Genomic DNA, 21548 nt, shown 5'->3' with positions numbered 1-21548 from the left:
GTAAATATATTTCTGGGGAGGGTTGGTGGGTCCCTAGCATTGGCAATGAATGCATCACTCTCTCCAATATACGAGGGAAGATTTCTAAAATTCACATTACTAAACTGCCTACTTCATTCTGAATGGGAAATGTATACAAATGCACATTGCATAACACCTCACAGAACTTAAATATACATTACACATTTAAATTTACATAATGCACATATTTATAAAGTACTGTATTTACACAACAAATTTCATGTACTCACTGAGGAACATTTCCAAGCAGAGTGTGTGTCCATTTAAACAGAGTGCTATGTCTTAGCTTGCTTGGTCCAGTAGAGCCAAAATCATTCAAAAAGCCAAACATCAGGGACAAGTACGTATGATACAGAGAATCAACCGATTCTGGGCTGTTATTCACGTCAGGTAACACCTGCAGTAGCCTCTGTCGACACTGTTTTAAATCACTGCAAACAAATTGTGAGCATGACTGGACTGTCAGAAAATTGTCAGAAGCTAACAAACACAATTTAGTACAATACATATTTAAGGAAAGCATACAAATTCTGAAACATACTTGTGTATGATGAGTCACATGATGCAAATTACTATCCCCCATATTATTCATCATAGTCATGGATGAAATTCATAAGAACATTAAACAGAGATTGGGAAGACAGGCGATAAAAGCTTTTTTTTTTTTTTTTTTTTTTTTCAAGTTGCTTTACACAGGCAGGTCTTATATAGCAACAATGGGATAGAAAAGGGCTAGGAGTGGAAAGGAAGCGTCCATGGCCTTAATTAAGGTACAGCCCCAGCGTTTGCCAGTTGTGAAAATGGGAAACCACGGAAAACCATCTTCAGGGCTGCTGACAGTGGGGTTTGAACCCCATATCTCCCAAATGCAAGCTGACAGCTGCGTGACCCTAACCACATGGCCAACTCTTTCAGTTCTTGGCTTTTTTAATGACATATAATTCTAATTACTGCTTGAATTTTGCTTATTTACTGTATGTTATTATAAAATTATCTCATTTAAACCATTCAATAATCTATTCATATTAACCTAATGAGTAATGAACTATACCTTGGGAAATCCTCTTGAAAATGGGAATTCTCATTCCAAGAGACACCCCCTTCCAAATGTGAATTCCCATTACAAAGGTAATGTGGTGTAGGCTGTGAAGCAAGGAGCTGAAGCAGTTATTGAATTTCAGCATGAGAATGTAGATATGTTACTTGTTGGGGTTTGGCGTTTGGGTATTTTAAGCTCAACGATTCAATATGACTGGCTTTCATTTGATGAAGTTAAAAAAGGAATCAAGGAAAGGTGTCAGAGTCATATGCAAAAAATGTGGTTATAAAGTAAAGGCCAAGTCATCAGCATCAAAAATAATTTAGCAAACTGTGCACACATGGAAGTTGAAGACAGTTAAGATGAGTTGAGTATGACATTTAATGAATTTTCAAGTATGTTTAAGAATACAAAAAAAAAAAGGTTCAAAGAAGCTAAAAACTGCTTATGCAATTTCCAGTAATAAATTAAATAAATTTATACAAATATTTAACAATAATGTTATTTCTTGTATAGTTTACAAACTAGAAAATCAAATATATTATTAAAGACTAAAAAACAGAATTCTGTTCTGTATTGATGCCTGCCAACAACGCCTTTGCCTGGGAAATTTCAAGGGAGTTTGGTGACTTTTGCTGACAGACTCACTTAAGGGACAGTGATGTGAATTACATAGTTTTGAGTTGAGCTCGGGAGTCTGTTATTTTTTAGAGTGGGGGATATAATAGGAAGCACACACAATGTGCATTGCATTAACGCATACAATTGCATGTTTCTTCTGGTTCATTTGTAAAAACAAATAATAAATATATAAAATAATATAAATATTTGGCTAAATTTGACGAGAAGAAGAGATAGAATGATAGGACATATCTTAAGACACCCAGGACTTGTTCAGTTGGTTTTTGAAGGAAGTGTAGGTGGTAAGAACGGTAGGGGTAGATCACGATATGAATAAGGCAAGCAGATTAGAGCAGATGTAGGATGCAATAGTTATGTAGAAATGAAAAGGTTAGCACAGGATAGAGTGGCATGGAGAGCTGCATCAAACCAGTCTAGGACTGATGACTCAAACACACAACACATCACCACTAATCCATCTGGGAAATACAGTATTAGCAAGAACTCCACACCCCCCCTCCCGCTTCAGATACCATTTCAACCAAAACTTTGAAAAGCACTTAACTCTACTACATCCACGTGTGCTTTCGCTACTCCCACTACTGGTTTTTCAGTATATTCTAATGAGAAAAATGAAAATAAATCAGAATATCTTTAACACGGCAACGATGACATAGAGTGCCAGCCGCCAGGATCAAACCTGCGAACTTGAGATCATGAGTTGGACACTACCAGTGATCCACTGAGGTAGTTAACAATACAGAAGTAGTCTCTGGATGAGCAAGTAGCCTGTTATATATTTGTGATAAATACCGCTTTCAAGGTATTGAACAACCTCAATTTTTGCGACTTAAGAAACATCATCATCCAGGTTACACCCCTCTTAACTGAAAGGAAATTATTGGATCTTAATTGGAAACTGCTCAAAAAGAGAAAAGAAAACTTGTTCCCTTATTCTAAAAAATCAAATTGTGTGTCTAGGGTTTGATGGCCGGTCAAATGTTTACAATGAACCTATAACTTCCATACACTTACCACCAAAGCATGCCACGTTTATTTAGGTGGATGCTACTGACACATATGGCCATGCTCACACTGCCAATTATCTGACAGAAGTGTCTATTAACAGCATTCAGAAATGTAAGGTGGTCTTAAAGTGCAAAGTTTGTTCTGCTACTACAGATAATGCCATCAACGTTTCAAAAATTCATATTCTGCTTGAAAATCATGAAGATTTGGATGTTATCATTTATGGATGCTTAGCACATGTGCTAAATCTGCCAACAAATGACATTCAGTTTCCAAATGGCAGAGAACATCTGACAAATGTAAAACCTCTTTGCTAATGCATGTCACAGAATATCTGGTGCCCCAAAATTTGTTCTCCCAAATTAAATGTGCTCAATACTATGCTAAATTGCCCAGACATATTGTCCCCATCTTAGTCTTACAGAGGGATTAGCGATCATTGGTTGCGAGTATAAGCTATGTCATCAGAAGTACTCTGGTCAAGGAAAACTTGAAGAAGCCTCTTGAGGCAAGGCCATGGAACAACTGTGATATCCCGTTTTTTTATTGGTGTGTTGTAAAATAAAAAGAAATTAACAGTTGCTACTATATCCAAGAAGGAAGACATTGTGTGTGAACGGTTTTTTTTTTAAAGGTTGGTACATTTTGAGTAAAAATTATAGACTTCTAGACTGTTCTAAATGATATCTTCAATAACCAATGATAGAATACTTCCGCTAATTACGTCACGTGGGATGAAAAACTTCAGTGAGTTGTGCGGTGAAATCATTCTCAATCTTTTCTTCGCTAGGCTAGTGAGTGCTCCAAGTAGCCGCTCTGTTGAATGATATTAGTTTACGACAAGAGGGACATAGTCTGATAGTCATCTTAGTTTCAGGTGACAAAGGAGTACTTTTCGAGTATTTAAAAACCACAATAGAAGATAATCCTCCGTCGTTGGAGATGTGGTTGGACTGTTAACTGCATTTACATCTGTGGAATGGAGATGTCCAGCTAAAGTTGACACGACGCCCTAGCCTAATGGTGAAACCCCATGGAGCAGTGGAGGAGACCATGAGTTGAAATCAAGACATCTAACACAAATAGAAAGTAACATTTATATTGCCTTCTAATTTGTAATTTTAATCTCGCTTTCATTCTTTGTACATGTAGCGTATTAGAACATTCTGGATTGGTTGTAGATATTTTTCTATCTAGTTCCATTTGTCTCCAGTCGTTGGTGTAGACTTTGGTTGAATTTTTACCATGAATTATGTGTAATCACGTTCAACTTTATTCAATGCCTTCAGAGTGGGCATTTCCTTAATTCATAATCGAGAATAATAATGACGACAACAACAACAACAACAACTTGCTGTTAGTTAATATGTGCCATCATTACACTATGTGACTCGCGCAAATGCTAAAGCCATGCTGGAGTGAGTTAATCATTTGTGCATGTTGAGATTAGACACGTCATATGTGTTGACCACGAGGCTTCAGTTATTGTAATGTTCTTTCCCTTTACCAGGAAAGCATGGCAGATATATTTGCATGATAATAAATATGGAGTAATTTTGATTAAGGTAAAGCGGAGATAACCATCTGGAATAACAAATAATAATAATAATAATAATAATAATAATAATAATAATAATAATAATAATAATAATAATAAAACCTCCGCCAGTGCCGGTCGCAAGCCCGGGGCCTCATTGTGCAAGTGATGAGGAAGGAGGAGCGGGAGGAGTATCAACCTCGTAAAAAAACCAAGGTCCATCTGGCTCCGGATGGTAGCACCCTGTTATAGGGCCCCTACCTAGGGTTACTAGGCGAAACTGGTCAACGGTCTCAGCGGCGGAAGAGGAATCTATTTCCCAACGGCACAGAGAGCGGAAGAACCTAAGGGAGCACACCCCGAAAAGAAAAGCAAGTTAAAACCCAGGCGCGACTGTTCCCGAATCGGGCGGCTTCCTGGTCAGCTAATACAGATGTTGATTCCCAAAGGGAATTTAAAATATTTGTCCCTTTGGGAATCAACATCTGTATTATCTGATGGCCAGGCAGGCATCAAATTTTGGAAATGAGACATAGCTCTCATAGTGCATTGGCACTGCTGGTGGCTTCAAGTAGCTTATGCAGTGGCCTCCACGGTATGCGCTAGCCTTGCGTCTTGGTTGGTGTGCTAAGTCCCAACTGATGAGCCTAACTTAGCACACGAGGGCGAAACGCAGGCAACCAAGAGTGAGTTAGCTGGAAAATTTATAATGTCCAATAACGGACCATTATACTGGTATTTCCTGGTCAGCGTCGGATTCCATGTTAGGGACGGCTGTTCTAAAACTCCAGGTCTCACCAACTTGGTTTTACTTTTTGGATGGCGTTCTGCCCTATCCCCCAAACCAAAAACCACGCAACTAACATGATGACAAAACGTACAGAATCTAGTACCCCAGCCGGTAAAATCCAGGGCCAGAGTTCTGGTTCAAGTAGGGCAAAGGATTTTGGGGGCCCTACACCATCATGTTTGGATCAGTCGGAGGATCCATCACCCCACAAACTCAGAACGAAAGAAAAGCATTTCTTTGGCACACTCAATGTGAACACCCTTATGAAAGTTGGTAAACAAAAGGAACTGATCAAAGTACTCTATGAATATAAGATCAAAGTCCTAGCAGTCCAAGGAACAAGATTTATTTCAGATGAAGTGTCGGCTATTGGAAACTACAGAATACTGAAAGGAAGGCCAGCTATCAAAGTTAAGAAGTCAGAGAAAACCAAGAATCCAGTGTTAATACTTGGGACAGCCTTCTTTATTCACAACTCTATAACAGAATCTATAGTAGACTTCAGATCTCCATCTCCCAGACTCTCTGTACTAACTCTCAAAAGTGGAAACAAATTGTACTCCATTTTCAATGTTCATGCTCCAATTAATGAAGATAACAGAAAGAATCCAGAGAAAGTAGAAGAATTATGGTCACAACTTGTAGAAGAACTGTTCAGAACCCCAGAAAAACATGTCAAGATCTTGATGGGAGATTTTAATGCTCAGATTGGAAAAGAGAAAAAAATTTCAAAACATCGTTGGAACATACACAGCTCATAAAAGGACAAACAGAAATGGTGAAAGATTGATAGATGTTTGTGAATCATTTGGTATGAAAATAATGTCCACTCAATTCAAGAGAGCTCCCAAGCGGATGATGACATGGCGATCATGGGGATCATTGTAAGTATCTAGGTGTTAATATAAGGAAAGATCTTCACTGGGGTAATCACATAAATGGGATTGTAAATAAAGGGTACCGATCTCTGCACATGGTTATGAGGGTGTTTAGGGGTTGTAGTAAGGATGTAAAGAAGAGTGCATATAAGTCTCTGGTAAGACCCCAACTAGAGTATGGTTCCAGTGTATGGGACCCTCACCAGGATTACCTGATTCAAGAACTGGAAAAAATCCAAAGAAAAGCAGCTCGATTTGTTCTGGGTGATTTCCGACAAAAGAGTAGCGTTACAAAAATGTTGCAATGTTTGGGTTGGGAAGAATTGAGAGAAAGAAGAAGAGCTGCTAGACTAAGTGGTATGTTCCGAGCTGTCAGCGGAGAGATGGCGTGGAATGACATTAGTAGACGAATAGGTTTGAATGGCGTCTATAAAAGTAGGAATGATCACAATATGAAGATAAAGTTGGAATTCAAGAGGACAAACTGGGGCAAATATTCATTTATAGGAAGGGGAGTTAGGGATTGGAATAACTTACCAAGGGAGATGTTCAATAAATTTCCAATTTCTTTGAAATCATTTCGGATAAGGCTAGGAAAGCAACAGACAGGGAATCTGCCACCTGGGCGACTGCCCTAAATGCAGATCAGTATTGATTGATTGATTGACCTAACTCCATGTTAGGAGAATTCCAAATTGACCATGTAGCGACCACCAGCCCGAAGGAAATAATGAATGTTAGAGTGCAAAAAGGTGCTAATTTTGATTCCGACCACTATCTAACAAGGATAAAAGTGAAACCCATACCTTGTAACCGTAGAAAGAAACCCCTCAGAATACAGAAGTACAGAATTGAAGAACTCAAAGTCAGCGAAGAAATAGTAGTGAAATATCAGAAAGAACTCGACACGGAGTCCTATGAGTGGAACAAAATGGCTCGAAAGATTCAGGAAGCAGCGAAACAAACAAATTTTCTTCCTAAGAAGAAGAAGAAGCATCCATGGTGGAATGAGTGTGAAGATGCTCTACGAAGACGATCAGAAGCTTGGAACAAGTGGAACTCCAACAAACAGAACCTTGAAGAATTTAAGATCCAAAGGAAAAGGACAGCAAAGGTGTTCAAGAGTGCCAAAAGAAGATTCAAAAGAGACCAGCTGAGAGAGATAGAAGAGATAAGCTGATTATGAGCAACAAACAGAACTGTGAACACTTGGCTAAATATTTCAAAGAACTGCTCAACTGTGATCCACCTCAAGAAAAACTGACGTTCCAGAAACCAGAAAGCACACTGCATGAATCAATCCCGCCAGATAAGAACGAAATAAAGGAGATCATCAAAAGCTTGAAAAATAACAAAGCATCTTGCAAGGACTCAATTGTTGCTGAACTTCTGAAATATGCAGGGGATAACTTCCTGGAACAACTTGAAACACTCTTTCAACAGATCTGGTCCATAGAAGAGATCCCAGATGAATGGAGGGAGGCTATCATCCACCCCCTGCACAAGAAAGGAGACAGAACGAATGTCAATAACTATAGAGGGATATCACTTTTGCCAGTAGCCTACAAGATACTTTCTATAGCACTCAAGCATAGGATAGAAGGACATATAGATAAACAATTAGGAGAATATCAAGCTGGCTTTCGAAAGGGGCGGTCATGTGAAGAACAGATTTTTACCATTAAGACTAATCAAAACTAAGACATTAGCAGCAGATAAGAAAGTGATATTGACATTCGTGGATTTCAAAAAAGCATACGACTCCATACACCGGGACACACTAATGGAAGTGCTTAAGGAATTTGGAATAGACAATAAGACAACAACCTTGATTCATCAAACACTAAAAAACACACGATCGCAGGTAAAATTTTTAGCAGAACTGTCAGAGCCCTTTGAAATCAAAACAGGTTTGAGACAAGGAGATGGCCTCTCTCCAATTTTGTTCAACTGTGTTTTAGAGAAAGTTATCAGGGAATGGCGTAAAGAAATGAGCAAATTCAACTTTCCAAATGAAATTAGATTAGGTCACAAGAGAACTGGGCTTAAATTTGAATGCCTCGCATTTGCAGATGATATAGTATTTTTTTGCAGAGAATTTGCAAATTGCAATTAAGCAGATTGAAGTCCTCAAAGAAACAGCAGACAAAACAGGATTGCAAATATCTTTTGAGAAGATGGAGTACATGAACATAAATACCATTGACCCAACCTGGAGAATGAGGACGAAGTACGGTGACATCAAAAGAGCTACAAAAGTACCTAGGAGAGATTTTGACTCCAAACATGAATGAGAAAGCACCAATTCAAGAACGTGCAAGAAAGATGGAAACTGCGTTTAGATTATGTCAGAACATCTACAAATCTAAGTCACTCTCCTACCAGGCCAAATTCAAGCGCTACAGCACGATAGTCAAACCTGAATGTTTATACGCAGCTGAGACAATAGCCACGAAGGGACTCTCAGATTTGGAAAAGAAAGAAAGGAGGTTCCTTAGAAAGATTCTTGGACCCATAAAATCATTGGACAAGTTTACGTTTCGAATGAGACCAAACCGAGAACTATACCAACAATTTGAAAACATCACCACCACAATGAAAAAGAGGAGATTGACGTTCGACGGACATATTAAAAGGATGGGATCGGAGAGACTCGCCAACAGAAAGACACAAGTCCCATGGGTAAAAGAAGTCCACCGAGATTTAGAAAAATGTGGGATCACGGCAGAAGATATAACAAACAGAAAAATCTTCAGGCAGAGAGTTGCGGAGGTGAAGGACCTAGCTGATGAGAAAACGAGGAAGAATAGAGTATTCTCGGCAGAAGAACGAGCACGAGCAAGCCAACGGATGAAGGAATACTAGTGAAAGAGGAAGGAGAAAGAATTGGAGAAAGCAATGAGTTGCGTATTCGTAGCCCATAGATGGCTGAAACGAAAAGAATAAATATAATAATAATAATAATAATAATAATAATAATAATAATAATAATAATAATAATGATGATGATGATAATAATAAGTGCAATTTTTAACTGAGTAACCTTGGAAATTAAAAAGTGCTCATGCTGGATTGTATATGAGTTTCGTACTGTTGGAATATTATAGTTAGGTCGTCGAGCCTTTATTTGCAAGTATTTGATGAATTGATAAGCACATGTGAATTTATGGTAACTTATCACTTATTCATGTACTCCATTACTTTGGTGTCATATTTGATGCCATGCTTCGACTTATAGGATGATTTTATGGTATGTTATTTTCTTAACCTTGTTTGGCTTATTTTCTCAAATTTAAAGGATCTAAATGATCTCATACAATTTAATCTTACAAAAACTGTTTATTCCTCCTATTCACTACTTTATGCTATTTGTAATGCCTATATTTACATTACAATAAGTTGTTAGGGACTAGTTTCGACCCTACTTGGGGTCATCATCAGCCATCATTAGATAAGTACACAATTTTGTCTAATGTCCTAAAACATTACTTCCTATTAAACAATAAAACTAATGTTGTGAGCTCTATGAACAATATTATAACATGCGTTATGAATTATGATATATGATTGAATTGAACCAAGCGCTATGGTTCTTAAATATTACATGAATGTTAAAATGTTATGCGACACAAATTCAATACATATCGAGCTCGATAGGTGCAGTCGATTAAGTGCGGCCAGTGTCCAGTAATCGGGAGATAGTGGGTTCGAGCCCCACTGTCGGCAGCCCTGAAGATGGTTTTCCGTGGTTTCCCATTTTCACACCAGGCAAATGCCGGGGCTGTACCTTAATTAAGGCCACGGCCGCTTCCTTCCACTTCCTAGGCCTGTCCTATCCCATCATCGCCATAAGACCTATCTGTGTCGGTGCGACGTAAAGCAAATAGCAAAAAATAATTCAATACATTGTGATATAAGTATACAAATTCGTTAAAATGTCTGAGTACGAAATATACAAATGTTTCTAGTAGGTTCTGTGAGTTGTAGTTCGATTGTGCTTTTCATTGACTGAGTAAAATTTTTGGCACTGGTGCAGAGGGTGATTCAGATAATTTCCATTAAGTCCATGTAATGTAATTTCCCCACGTACCCACTCCATAGCCTCATTTAAATCCCCAATCATCTTCCAGTCAGTATCCCTCCACGGTATTCCACTGATAATCCCCGCTTCCTTAAACTTCACCCGTGCTGCATTTACCAGATCCCACACATCTCCAACTATATTGGTACTTATACCTGCATGCCTTATGTTGTTGGTACCAACGTGAAACACTACCACCTTCTCCTTTTTCTCCTCCTCTTCTACTTAAATTTTGATATAAAAGCATTATCATTGCCCCCAGTAATTGAAAATTTTCATGAGCAATATTTTAAGGAATATTGTTATATCACTGCATTCACAAGCCTACTACTTAATAGGGTGAATGAAAGGTTTGCTACAGGCTATAGCCCCATGAAAAATACATACCCATATTTTTTTGAACCATTCAAACATCTGGCATTCAAAGAATGGTTCAGCATTCTAACAGATTATTCCAATAAGACAAAATCATTAAAACTGTACAAAAAAAAAATCAATTAAACTTACTTACAGCTGTTGCCTAACTGCAATTATTTTACTGCCCTGTTAAAATACAAGACTACAACAGATGGACAGTGTTCTAAAATGTATAGTAAAAAGTGACTGAAAGAGGCAGCATTTCCTCTTCAACGTAAGAAGATTTGCAAAACCCGGTGTAGCAATGTTTATTTCAACGATGGAGAATTGGATGATTTGGAGGTTGAGGTTAGGCGGTCCAAATAATCATTGGTGCTATTAAGTTTCTATAGTAACATTATCAGTTTTTTTTTTAAACATTCAAGTGGTGAGAGTGGAGAAATTCGTGACTGTTGCTTTAAGATTCAAACAACAGAACTATTGGCGCCAGTAAAGGCAGTGTTAGGACATATGTCTAGAAAGTGGGTGTGTCAATTTAAAAGGTTACACTGTTGTAGTCATATAAGATTTGCTCCATTATGGAAATGAACGGAAGTTTCATAGTCTTAATCAAAAATATTACAGTCGGATGATTATTAAAAAGGAATAAACACTACTGGCCAATAACTGCAATGACTTAAATCTGCAATACCTCTTTCAGAGCAGTGATGTTCCTGCTTTTAAGATCATAACTGCTTAGGTTCACATGTAAAAACAGGATTATCAGGCAGTCCCTATACTGTACGAGAGTGTTTCTGCAATAAATTATTTACAACAGAAGACTGAATTCACAGAATACATAATTAATCAGCTGTGACAGAGTTTCTCCAATTTCAACATAGTGACAATGAAATTTACGTATTACTTTCCAAAGTATTTACAAAGTCTGTCACAGGAAAAAGCGTCATTACTTTCAGAAAAGCATAACCTCATAAAAGAAATACACAGTAAACATAAAGAAAACAAGAACTTTTCCTCCAGAATTATCATGTAAACATTCATTCACCTGCATATCTTTAGAGCTTCTGCATCTTGAACAATCATTTTGACATCGAAATTCACTATTGTTGTTGCCTTGAAAATATTTCGGTGGAACCAATGAGCCATTCTGGAAACAAATAGAACGAAATTTCAATATATTATTTTAATTTAATGACGTACTGATGTCAATCTGGTCGAGGATTAAAGAGCTTGTCTTGTCTTGTCTTGATCGTATAATTTAATGGGCTTCGCTTGGGAGCGGTATACCCAGCCACGCGATTAAAGAGCTATGGAAGGAAAACAGAAGTAATCTCACTGCTCGATACATCTAATAGCTATCGATATCAATGACGATGTCTCAAATGATATATCGAAGACTACGTTTTCGAGTCCAGTCCGATCGCAGGCAGTGAGTCCGATCAAGACCAAAAAGGATAGAATACAAGCAAAAACAGTAGAGACAATACGCGACACTGAGCGAGATATCGAGGTACAGCTATTGGAGCTCTCTCTAGCGAGTAGACCTGAAAACTACTGATTCTGTCATAAGAGCACGTGTACTTTTGTGTGAAGTTTTTGGTGTTATTAATGCGTTTTCAGTGAGTTGACTCGTTGGCTGAACGGTCAGCGTACTGGCCTTCGGTTCAGAGGGTCCCGGGTTCGATTCCCGGCCGGGTCGAGGATTTTAACCTTAATTGGTTAACTCCAATGGCACGGGGGCTGGGTGTATGTGTTGTCCTCATCACGACGCGCAGGTCGCCTACGGGAGTCAAATAGAAAGACCTGCACCTGGCGAGCCGAACCCGTCCTGGGATATCCCGGCACTAAAAGCCATACGACATTTCATTTCAGTGAGTTGACATAATTAAATAATAGCGCTTGTCATTCCTTGATATCTCCTCTCAACATGAGGGGAAAGGTATGTGCTGTGTTTGGCTGCAGTAACTATGAAGTATCCCTAGCGAAGCCCATTAAATAAGCAAGACAACTATGAAGTAGAGAAGAATGCATGGAGGTTCCCTCGTGACAAGAAAGTGTAAGTAATATTGTGTTTGTATATATATTCTTCCAGTGACCAGCTCGACCCATATTTTAACTGGCTTAAAATGTAATACGCATATTTTATTGTATAGTGCAGCAGTTAACCTTCAATACCGATGTGTTGTAGGTGTGACCTGTGGGTTTTGAAATGTCACAGAAGTGATTTGGATAAGGTGTACAAGAAAGAAGGGACGTTACGCTTATATAAGAATTATAAGATCTGTTCAGATCATTTCCAGGCCAGCGACTTTAAAAATATTCCACTATACAGCCAAGGGTATGTTACATTTTTACTCTAATTGTACGTAAATATTCCTCAAAGCATCACTATCGACAACATTTTCATACTTTTCTTTCTTGAACTTGAACAAGACCGATTTGATCTCGATCTTCTATCAAATACAGTAGAGACAATACGCGACACTTACGGATTTAGCGTTGCTAAAATGGGAGACAATTCGCAAGTGGCGCTCCTAGTGGCGTAACCTGAAAATTCGCGCTAAATTCAAATATCAATGGACAAAGATATACGGAAATTGATAAATAAATTACGTCTAGAAAGAAAGTGTTACTAAAATATTAACTTCAAAGTATCTAAAGCAATTCTGGATAAATGAATGAAGAATTATTTAACAGGTTATTATTTAAATGATGTAAAGGGCTTGATCTTTCATTTATGTATTACTTTTTTAGCTTTAGCATACCTGCCTGAACTTCCACGGCTAGTTTTGTCTTTTTTTCTCATTTAAAAGCAGTGTATCAGCATATTAAAACACTTGTCAACAAAAATATCGGCACATTTCCTACACACGATTCAATAAATTTTCATTTAAGAGCTCGACGATTTTCCTTTTAACTTGAAGCCCACTAACAGAAAGAAAATCTATAAATTCAGTCTTAAAAACATTCAAACTTTCCCTATAAGCAATACTTGCCATTACATTAGGGTAAAGCAAATTTGCATCATCATATTGTTTCAACAAAATATGTACGGTACATTTCTTAAATCACCCATATTTTCTTCAGTGCTTGACAACGCATTACGGCATTCCAAAATAAGGTAACTTGGAACACAACCAGCCACACACATATGTGTATGCATTTTTCTGAATTAAATCAAAACCCACAGATCACACCCACAACAACACATTGGTATTGAAGGTTAACTGCTGCACTAATACAATAAAATAAGCTTATTATATTTTAAACCAGTTAAAATATGGGTTGTGCAGATCAGAAGTGTAGGAAGTACCTTACTATAAAAATCTCTTTGTAACTGGAAGAATATATATGCAAACACAGTATTTACTTACATTATCTTGTCACAAGAGAAATCAAAAGAAAGATCGCGAATCCTTCTGCACTTCATAGTCATTGCAGCCAAACGCAGTACATATCTTTCCACTGATATTGACAGGAGATATAAAGGAATTTCACAAGTTACTATTTACTGTACTTATGTCAACTTAATGCAAACGCATAAATAACATCAAAGACTTTACAAACAAATACACCTGCTCTTATGACAGAATCAGTAACTCCAGGTCACTCCGCCAGACAGAGCTCTAATCGCTGTCCCTCAATATCTCACAGTGTGTCGCGTATTGTCTCTACTGTATTTGATAGAAGATCAAGATCAAATCGGTCTTTTTCAAGTATTGAAGCTGCAAGCTGGTCTTTGTCAAAGATGCAGGGAGAGTGGTCTCGGTTTTTATGGTTTTCAGAATCCATCGGGTGCGTATCGAGCAGGCAGTGGGTTTTCAGATTTGCGATGGGCTGGCATCTGGCGGTTGGTCTTGGTGCTACTCGATCCATGAAAACGCATATCACTATCTCTGAACCGTTTGCAGAATTACGTGTAACAGCGGAACATAAAGAAATTAAACAAAACTATTTTTTAAATTACTTTTCCTACGATATCAATAAAATGAACTATTAAAACAATTGCCATAGATGTCATAAACCGCACGAGTTGTATACATTCTATTTTCTCTTTATCCTCTTTCCACTTGCTCGGGAGCCAACGAGATGAGGATGAGGCAAACCTCGATGTGGGAGTGGTTTACGGCCATTATTATTATTATTATTATTATTATTATTATTATTATTATTATTATTATTATTACTTTGAAGAATCCGAAGAAGGAAATTTGGAATGGCCTGGCAAAATAGGAGGAAGCTCTAGATGCAGGGGCAACTTGCAGAATGTCTTGGAAGAAGACAAGGGAGCAATTAGAACAAAAATCAACAACTGTAAAGGAGCCGGAGCTGACTAAAACATCACTACCAATAGCAACCAAGAAGAAAGATGAGATGGAATAGAAAAAAGTCCTCCCCAAAGAGAAAAAGAAGAATGATAAGATAAAAAATACGCCACCAGAAACCGATAGAAATGATCATGACACAGCCACAGAAAGTGGAAAGAAGAGGAAAGAAGATCACCCCATACCATGGAGCCATTCAGAAGCTGTCCTCATCACACCAATGAATGGTAAGACTTATGCAGATGTTTTGAGAGACATTTGGAGTAAAGTGAAGCCAGAAGAATGTGGGACAGATATTCGGTCAATTCATAAAATAAGAGCAGGCGCTGTTCTTTTGGGATTTAACAAAACCACACAAAATGAGAACAGGAACATCTTTGGTAAATCTTTGAGAAATGTCGTTGGACAAGATGGTGAAGTGAAAGTTCTGATCCCCCCGAACAACACTTGAAATTTGGGATATGGATGATGCTACCACTGCTGTAGATGCTGTAAGGCGGGATTTGGGGAATTTCAATGGTGAGATAAAAATTATAGTCACAAAACCAAACAGCAGGGGGCAGAAACTCGCCATAGTAGGGCCGGTAGACAAAGCAGCTATGAAACTTCTGGAAGCTGGTCTAATCAAAGTAGGATGACTCTACTGTAGGATACAAAAAAGAATTGTGGTACCTTGTTGCTTTCGATGTCTTTCTTATGGACATCATGCGTGTTTCTGCAAAGGCCCAGACAGAAGTAAGCTTTATTTCAAGTGTGGAGAAACTGGACACAAGACAGCAGGCTGCAAAACAAATCCACGATGTGTAATTTGTACAGACAGGGGCGAAGAAGAGAATAAACAATATCACGTATCTGGCTCAGGTGCCTGCGTTGTATTTTGTCAAGCTCTTGAGGAGTTTAAAATCAAAAACAAATGATACGAATTATTCAGGCAAATGTGCACAGAAGTTGGAGAGCAAATGATCTTTTGTCTCAGCTGATCTTTGAGGAAGGAGCAGATCTAGCATTACTCAGTGAACAGTATCACAACAGGGATCACCCAGGATGGTTCGCAGACAACCTTGGGACAGCTGCAATTTGGATACCAGATCTGAGAAAATTTACGGTTAGAGATTATGGGTGTGGAGATGGATTTGTTTTGGTCGTGATTGGCAGAATAACATTTTTGAACTGTTACTTCACTCCAAATGAGTCTGTGAGTGACTTCCAGACAAAACTTTTTTTTTTTTTTGCTAGGGGCTTTACGTCGCACCGACACAGATAGGTCTTATGGCGACGATGGGATAGGAAAGGCCTAGGAGTTGGAAGGAAGCGGCCATGGCCTTAATTAAGGTACAGCCCCAGCATTTGCCTGGTGTGAAAATGGGAAACCACGGAAAACCATTTTCAGGGCTGCTGATAGTGGGATTCGAACCTACTATCTCCCGGATGCAAGCTCACAGCCGCGCGCCTCTACACGCACAGACAACTTGCCCGGTCCAGACAAAACTGGATGGCCTTGAAGATGCACTACAGGGAATGGACAAGAGACTGATGGTTGGTGAAGATCTCAACGCCCAAGCGTTAGAATGGGGCATGCCACATACGGACTCTAGAGGACGACATATAATGGAGATGGCTGCTAGGACAGGTTTGATAGCCATCAACAGCAGAAACGTGCCAACCTTCTGACGACCACGTGGTAGGGGAACAATACCTGACGTTACATTTGCATCAGAAGACATTTCATCAAGGATCACTGAATGGCGAATGACAGGATTATACGGGAAGTGATCACCAATACATCATTTTTCATGTGCTCCAAGAATATCCGCAGTTAAGGACTATTACATGTAATAAATATCATTTTTGGTCCATATTGATGATATTTGATTGAAATAATAACATTAAGTTATTTATTAGACCACCTAATCAATGCAAAATCGTCTTGGATGATTTACATAAATTTGTTAGCTAATAGTGGTGCATGTTTCGCCTTCCCTGAAGGCATCATCAGCCATAGTCTTAACCTTAAATTAAAAATAAGTGTCTAAATAACATGTAGTAATGAAATGAATTTTAAAATCTTGAAGAGATTTGAAGTAAAATAACATTAAAAATAACAATGATGGTTTGAAAAATACAATGTGATGAGATACAATAGTGGAAGTATTAACAAAATTAACATTAGAAGGCTGCTAAAATAAGTACAATGGATAAAACAACAGATTTATGTAAATCATCCAAGACGATTTTGTATTGATTAGGTGGTCTAATAAATAACTTAATGTTATTATTTCAATCAGTTAAGGACTATGTCGCGCAATTTGCCAAACCAACAATGGAATACAACCAGTATAGAAAAAGAGAAATTTCTTGATATACTACGTAGAGAAATGGAGGACATATCAAGAAAATGCTCTAGTTACACAGGAAATGAAATGGCTAACATATGTATCAAACTCGCCATGCAGCTCCTTCAACAAGCTTGTGATGCATCTATGACTAGAAGGAAACCGCGAAACTGTAAACGTCCAGCATACTGGTGGACTGAAGAAATTGCAGAGTTGAGGAAAAGTTGCCTACGACTGAGGCGCAGAGCACAGAGAGCTAGAGGTAGTCAGGAAGATGTCTCACTCATGGCAGAATATAAATCAGCAAGGAAAGAACTCAATACAATCAAGAGAAGTAAACCTGCCAGATGGTGGGCAATGGCTAAGGAAGTGGATGACAACCCGTGGGGACTGGGCTATAAGGTTGTCTTGAAGAAACTTGGGGCACTATCAAATCCAACCATGGATCCACAAACCATGAAAGAAATAGTGGATAATTTGTTCCCTGATCATCCAGAGAGGATTGCTGATGAAGATGTAAGGCAACCAATCGACATACTGCATTTCACCACAGAAGAACTACAAAGAGCTCTTAGTTCTCTCAGAAATAAGAAAGCCCCAGGGCCAGATGGTATACCAGCCAAAGTGCTGAAGATAACAGCAGAATTCTGTCCACAGTTGGTGCTGGAAATGTACAACAATTGCCTCATGGCAGGTATTTTTAGCAATCAATGAAAAAAGGCACGGTTAGTTTTGATCAGCAAAGGGAAGTCTTGGGGGATATAGACCCCTTTGAATGCTTGATACTGCAGGAAAAGGTTTAGAGAAGCTCCTACAGCCCAGAATACTCTCAGCAGTTCAGCAAGCTGGGGATTTGTCACCTCGTCAGCATGGCTTTCGGAGAGGACACTCGACAGTTGATGCAGTATTAGAAGTGGTGAACACTGCCAAAAGGTTGTGGGTTCGGATCCCACTGGTGTCCGGTTGGACATTTTTGTTCTGTACTTAACATCTCTTCAACACGTACTAAATTTATGTAACATGACCTAATAGGTTGAAAGTCTGTTTTGAAAATAGGAGACCTTATTTTTGGGATTACCCTCATATTAATGCTGTTAAGGTCTGCAGTAGTGCTGTGCAATGAACTTGACTGTAAGATTTTACCTCTCCTCTTCTGCTACTCAGCCCATTCAGTCAGAGAATGAGCCTGCTGCTAGAAAAGACAGAGAGAGACCCATAAATGAACCAGACTCATTGCTGATCAGTTGAAGTGGAAAATATTCAAGCAATGAGCTGTACGAGTCGGCCTAAACTTGATAACAGGCTTGCTATACAAGTCCACCGAGTTGTTCAGTCACTCAGTAGGTGATAAGACTGTGTGTTGTTACCTTGTTTCTGCTTCCTGTGTGCATGTTACAAATGTTACATGCAGTTATGGCACAAAGAAGAAGGTCATACAATGAAGATGTGCCAAAGACTAATGCATTTGGCAACAGTGTCCCAGTGAGTGTAGCACTTGAACTTCTGAGTTTTCGAGCTACTTGATCTGCCCAGACTTGTTCTGGTCTTTGTGATCAGGCAGCATGGACAGTTTGGTAGACTCATTTGTTCAGTGAAGCTGAGCATCTTTTTGAGCTTGGTTCTTTCAAACACTCATTGACCAGAGTGCTCGAGCAGGAAGCTTTGACCAAATTTGGTCTGAGAGGGACCTATCCTTTATAAGTTTGAATGAGTCTACATGTTGTTTTGCACAATTCTAGTCTGCAGTAGACTGAACGATGTGGCAAGTTTTCCTGTTCAGGGAAATGTTCCCACATTCTGCTCCGTGCTAAACCAAGAACATCAAAGCTCAAGTTGTTCAATTGAGATGTTGAATGTTCCAGACAGAGCAGAAGGAATGTTTGTAGGAACCATAGTAGAAGCAAGTGTATACTTACGTGCCCTCTCATGTTCTGCATGGCACATTTACAGTATTTGGAGTGAGTCTACTGTGTGCAGGCATTTTAATTTGCCACCTACATTGCAGAAACTTGGACCTTAAAGATGACAGACCTCCTTTGGATTAAATTTTTGGAAATGTTGTGCTACAGAAGAATATTGTGTATATCTTGGACAGCACACCAAACAAATGAGTCAGTCTTGAAGCATGTTGGTATCAAAATATGGTTGTTGACATCTATCCAACAACAACAACTCAGATACTTCGGTCACAGTGTCAGAAGACCCAGTGGATTGGAGATGATGATCATTGAAGGGAAAGTTGCTGGACGAAGGTCCAGAGGATGTGCTCCATTGAGATGGAGAGATAAACTCAAGAGCCCAAATGGAGAGAACCTGCAACAAGCAATTCACCATGTCCAGGATGGAAACTTGTGGAAACAGATCAACAAGAAACTAGCTACATAATGCCACTACACCTTTACAGAGAGTTAGAATAAGACACACAGCCTGCATAAGTTTCAACATTCCATACCAGTAATTTTGTTGGGTAAACACCAAATACCATATTTTCCCACATATAACTCGCCACCGCGTATATCTTGCATCCCATTTTTAACATCTGAAATTGCAGGGAAAAATTCAGCACACATAACTCACATTAATTTCTGACGTCATGAAGACGTACAGTACATACATGAAATAAAGTTTGGGTATTTCATGGATGTGCCTACATTAAATATTGGGACTGTACTAATTGCTGTTACAGTACTTTGTAAGTGACAGTACAAGAAGGAGCTGCATTTCTTTCTACCTGCTGAACGGTTGAGGCTAGCTGTTGTAACAAAAATCCCTAACTTGCAAAACCCCGCCTCAAGGCCGCATTGCTAGCCAGTCAGTCACACTCAGCCATCCCTCTCACTCTTCCGTCTTTGTCAATATGCTCATCGCTGCCCGTCCGGCAGAGCTAATCACATGAACTGGGAGTTTTTCCCTATCCAGGCAGTCAAGTGATCACGGTATTAGGTATCGTCCATCTGTTGTATTCGTCATAAAAGGAAAGAAAAATTCCACCTAATCAATACATTTATTTTCTTGTAAAGTATTACAATCTAGGACCGGTTTCGACCCTTCACAGGTCATCCTCAGCTATATCAGAATCACATTTGCATCTCTATCTTATACCTCTGAAAGACCTCCATGATATATTGTTTCATAATTTTCAGTGAAAACTTACAAATTTACAAGCGTTGTGTTAAAATTAAAAATTAAAATTACAAAACTTTGTCTATTATATACATGCACTTTGGCTGACAGAATGAGTCCTTGGGTTGATTAAGCATATATCTTAGATATTGTTGCTTATTCTGTTGAATCGATTCCCTTTTTATACTTATGTACAATCATGAATAGACTATCAGTAAAATTTGATAAATAAAACTTGCGTGATAATTACAATAAAATATCATGTTACATCTTTATACCATATTGCTGGAGTGATATTTTAGGTAGAATATAAATGCGTGTTGACCTCTATAAAATATTTTTACATAAACACACTAATATATTTTAAAGTCTAATCATTGTACTTTAAAGTCTAAAATACTTATTGCTTTGGATCTGGCATTGTTATGTGGTAAAATATTGTAACAATTTGTCTTTATATAACATCAGGTATTGATAATATTTAAATATGCCGTGTATGGTTGGCTTTTAAGTCTAATGATTAAATGTCAGTTCCTTCTTGCATAAAATTACAAATTTCATATTATGTTGATTATGAATTGTATAAAAAACATAAATGTCTATTAAATAGAATGCTTATCATTTAAATATTATCAATACCTGATCTTATATAAAGACAAATTGTTACAATATTTTACCACATAACAATGCAAGATCCAAAGCAATAAGTATTTTAGACTTTAAAGTACAATGATTAGACTTTAAAATATATTAGTGTGTTTATGTAAAATATTTTATAGAGGTCAACACGCATTTATATTCTACCTAAAATAATATCACTCCAGCAATATGGTATAAAGATGTAACATGATATTTTATTGTAATTATCACACAAGTTTTATTTATCAAATTTTACTGATAGTCTATTCACGATTGTACATAAGTATAAAAAGGGAATCGATTCAACAGAATAAGCAACAATACCAAAGATATATGCTTAATCAACCCAAGGACGCATTCTGTCAGCCAAAGTGCATGTATATAATAGACAAAGTTTTGTAATTTTAATTTTTAATTTTAACAGAACACTTGTAAATTTGTAAGTTTATAAGATAAGTTTTCACTGAATATTATGAAACAATATATCATGAAGGTTTTTCAGAGGTATAAGATAGAAATGCAAATGTGATTCTGATATAGCTGAGGATGACCTGTGAAGGGTCGAAACCGGTCCTAGATTGTAATACTTTACAAGAAAATAAATGTATTGATTAGGTGGAATTTTTCTTTCCTTTTATGACGATTGGTAAATGTCAATACGGAAAATGAAATTCATAAATCAAGACATCTGTTGTATTGTCGACAAGTACCAGTATTCTGACTTCATGTTTTATTGTCATTTCTCAGTAAAGTTTTCTTATGTAGGTAGATCTTT

The 21548-nt window shown here is 38.0% G+C and overlaps 1 protein-coding gene across 1 annotated transcript in view; it reads right to left on the bottom strand.

Annotated features, from left to right (window-relative positions):
* Positions 1-11586, bottom strand: part of LOC136876982 (BRO1 domain-containing protein BROX) — a 76323-nt gene extending 64737 nt beyond the window's left edge. Inside the window, exons 1-2 of the mRNA XM_068228510.1 lie at positions 11399-11586; positions 252-452 (exon numbers count right to left, since the gene is read on the bottom strand). Coding sequence (XP_068084611.1) covers positions 252-452; positions 11399-11499 — 302 coding nt within the window. The 5' untranslated portion in view covers positions 11500-11586. The remainder of the gene's footprint in view (positions 1-251; positions 453-11398) is intronic.
* Positions 11587-21548: the final 9962 nt, after the last annotated feature.

This window comes from Anabrus simplex, chromosome 7 (genome assembly GCF_040414725.1).
Source record: "Anabrus simplex isolate iqAnaSimp1 chromosome 7, ASM4041472v1, whole genome shotgun sequence".
Classification (NCBI taxonomy): Eukaryota; Metazoa; Arthropoda; class Insecta; order Orthoptera; family Tettigoniidae; genus Anabrus; species Anabrus simplex.
This window is presented reverse-complemented; position numbering and strand designations above follow the sequence as displayed.